This window comes from Acartia tonsa, chromosome 1, assembly GCF_053477335.1.
Source record: "Acartia tonsa isolate MP-2025a chromosome 1, ASM5347733v1, whole genome shotgun sequence".
Classification (NCBI taxonomy): domain Eukaryota; kingdom Metazoa; phylum Arthropoda; class Copepoda; order Calanoida; family Acartiidae; genus Acartia; species Acartia tonsa.
In genome coordinates this window covers 17009000-17012439 of record NC_137260.1, presented here as the reverse complement: position 1 = coordinate 17012439, position 3440 = coordinate 17009000, and the positions used below count along the sequence as shown (strand labels likewise).

General features: G+C 32.6%; 1 protein-coding gene across 1 annotated transcript; it reads left to right on the top strand.

The window, feature by feature from the left end:
- Window positions 1-1011: 1011 nt before the first annotated feature.
- Window positions 1012-2855, top strand: LOC145313862 (uncharacterized). Its single transcript, XM_080153514.1, has 3 exons — window positions 1012-1554; window positions 1815-1943; window positions 2147-2855. Exons 1-3 carry the CDS (start codon window positions 1373-1375, stop codon window positions 2550-2552), a joined length of 717 nt encoding a protein of 238 aa, XP_080009640.1. The 5' UTR covers window positions 1012-1372; the 3' UTR covers window positions 2553-2855.
- Window positions 2856-3440: the final 585 nt, after the last annotated feature.

Genomic DNA, 3440 nt, shown 5'->3' with positions numbered 1-3440 from the left:
GGAGAGTAAAATATGCTCTACTTATTTTAGTGATTCATTGGACAAATCAAACGCCGGCATAAATTTTTTTGCACAATCTCTACTTTCTGACAAGATTTATTTCATGTGCCCACCTGTAAGTTTAGTGGGACCTACGATTAGGAGAATTCAGAATAATGATGCAACATGTATTTTACTTTGTCCTATGTGGACAAGTTCTCCATGGTGGACTCTACTCCATAATGGCCAACACTATCATCCCATGGTCAAAGCAGTATACATCTTTGAATCCCGCCCTATGTTATTCCATGAGTTGAAATTGGATTCAATCTTCAATAATAGCATGAAGTTCATTGCTTTACTATTTAAAAAATAAGTAAAGATTTCCAACTGTTTTATGATCATTTTAGTTTATAAGGATTATTCTTAAGATTATTTAGAATATAAGTAATATATATAATGGAAGAAAAATACACACAGTTTATAGTCTGCAATTATATTTATATATCATTATCAATTTTATGCACAAAAGTACGAAGTCACAATGGTCAAAAATATAGAATTTAGTAACAATGTCTAGAATGTAAGGGAGTCCATTAAACCAGCCTCAAAATTAATAGACTCATTAGATTAAGGGATTTTTTGTAATACATGTAATTTTGTTTATTTTCAAAGTAAAATGGCGGAAAATGAAGTGGAGGAGATAATACCTAATTTCGACGACATAGCTATAGTGGAGGAGATTATTGATATCCAGCCTGAACCTGTTCATCCCTTTGTGGTTTCTCAACAAAATGGCGTCGGCAATATGACAGGTAATAAGATAGATATAAAATAGAATAGATATAGAATAGTTAAAATAGAAATTTTACTTGGATAGATAAATTGATTGAGTAAAAAATTATTACTAGAATAGAGAATTAATATCTAAATGAGACTTTATAATAATTGAGAGGGACAATTGCAACCTAAAATACTTGTATTCAAAATTCTTCTAGTATAATTGATCTAAACATAAATATATTTAGGACAGAGGGGGTTTCAACCGCATGGTTTGAGTATTACAGATGTGGGCGGTATTGGGGAAATAATTGAATCCCACCCTGATCTTTATGATTCCTTCAAAACTCTTTTTTCGGGGCATTTAGCCTCTAGTACCCATAGCTCTTACGATTGGATTCTCCGAGAATTCAAAATATTTTGTGAAGCAAATGATTATCCATACCCCCATTTTAATAAGAAATCAACTTTACAATTTTTGGCGTACGGGGTTTCTAGAAATAAAACTTATTCCTGGTTCAAAAAATACCGCCCATCATTAGTAAGTCTTGAAACTAGTTTAGCGCGCAAAACCTCCAAGATCCCGGCGGCCGTAGCAACTGGTTGCGCATCGATGATGCGGCGTCTCGCGGCAACGAAGCCTGCTCCGAGAAAGGCAACTCCATTTGGACAGGAGGAACTCAAGATTCTGATTGACTCAATAATATGGAAGAAATATGAAGAAGGACAGCGACCGGATATAGTGGAGTTCCGAGCTTTGTTGAGAGTGGTCACATATTTCCACACTTGGCTGAGGTGAATATATTTATTTACTTCTATTCGGCGCGATAAATATCGAGTTAAAATGAACAGGGGAAAGGGATTTATTTTAGCTGAAAGAATTTAAAAGCAAAATTCAATCTTAATTATTTAATTAACAATAAAATGAATAAAAGAGATTAAAAATGACGGAAAATTTAGGAGGAAAGTTTACTAGATTTAAAAATTTTTACATGACTGTCATTTAGCTTTATAAAGAATTAAAGTATATATAATAAATATATATATATATTTAGATTCAGCGACTACGTACAGATCACGGAGAGAGATGTAGAGGACAAAGGACATTTTGTGAGGTTGAGGTTGCCCAAGACAAAACAAGACCAACTATTTGAAGGCACTTATGCCTTTATCCCTGAAACAAAGTAAGTAAATTGAATAGATAAAAACTCCGAAAAAAAGGGAAATATTGAGGAAGGGCAATAAAATATTTAATAGGGTTATTATTTTACACCATCCTCTTTAATTGCTATAATTAATTGATCTTTGATCGTTTATCGGACGCCTATAAATAGGAAAGAAAGAGTTAATAAGCTTACAATCATGAAATAAAATATATATGTTTTAGGGGTAAGTACTGTCCAGTGATGCTCTACAGGCTCTACGCTAGATACTATGGTCTAGAATACGGGGAGTCTGGAAATCCCCGCCATCATTTGAACTTTATAGTCTACACACAGAATGGAATGACGTTTCCTAAGTTGACCCAAGCTCTACAGTACAGCTCGAGTATGGCCCAGGTCCGTGAAATACTGAAGAAATATGGCATCCAGAAGCCATATTCCGAAACGTCTTTTAAGTGCGGTGGAGTAACGGCCTACCTAGAAGCAGGCGCAACGCTCGAATCTACAATGATTCATGGGCGTTGGCGCAATTTGCATACGCCGTTATTTTATCTCAGGCAAACCACAGAATTTAGACTAAGATTAGCGAAACGTGTGCCGCTCATTTCGCCAGAGCAGTTCGAAATTTAATGGATTTGAATCGGTAAATTAGCCTACAAAAGTATATCTCGAATTTTATTATATTGAATATAAGCGTAATTTATTTCATTATCACACAAAATCGAATGTAATTTTATCTAATTTTATCCAATTATAGCCTTTGTGAATGAATGTTTTAAAATCGAATCTAGTTGGTGCCTTAAATAGAATTAAACCTCTCTCTCTTATAATGAAATGTTGGGCATTTTGAATTTCATAAAACTTGCAAACCTGTGGAGAAGTGAACTTTAAATATGCACCTATATGTTCAAATATTATTTTTGTAATTTTTCAATAAACTTTCTATTTTTTTTCAAACACTTGTTAGTTATTTTAGAAAAAAATTTTTCAGATAAAAAATGTTTAAAATGGTTTATTATTGATAGAATTCAATATTTTATGTCACTTACAACAAATTCTGTCGATGCGATTCTTACACACACGATTCACGCATTCTAGCATTTCTCGAGGTTGCGAATTTAGTTCGAATAATGCGACTCTGTTAACTTCCGGGCAATATATCTATGATTCGACGTATAGTATAGTATAGTAATTTGAATTATATAAGATAGCATCTTATTCCGAGAAATTTCGCATTTGGAGCAGGATAATAGTTCCTTACGAAACTACCTCAGTATCTCAAAGTGGAGTAAGGAACTATTATTTCATGAAAAAGTTTTATTACCTTTTGCAAATGATTTCTAAACTATAATAAATTTATTCAAATCATATTCACAAACAAGGATGACACTATCCAGAAAAGGTAAAAACAAGAATCTAACTAAAATGATAAACAAAGAAAATATATTTTGAAATTTAAATCAATATCATGCAATATATTTGGCTTCTGAAAAACTTTTTCAAATAAAATAAAAATTC

Coding starts and splice junctions, on each gene's coding strand:
- LOC145313862 (XM_080153514.1), top strand. CDS start 1,373: ATGATGCGGCGTCTCGCGGCAACGAAGCCTGCTCCGAGAAAGGCAACT. Junction 1,555..1,814: donor TATTTCCACACTTGGCTGAG/GTGAATATATTT, acceptor ATATATATTTAG/ATTCAGCGACTACGTACAGA. Junction 1,944..2,146: donor GCCTTTATCCCTGAAACAAA/GTAAGTAAATTG, acceptor TATATGTTTTAG/GGGTAAGTACTGTCCAGTGA.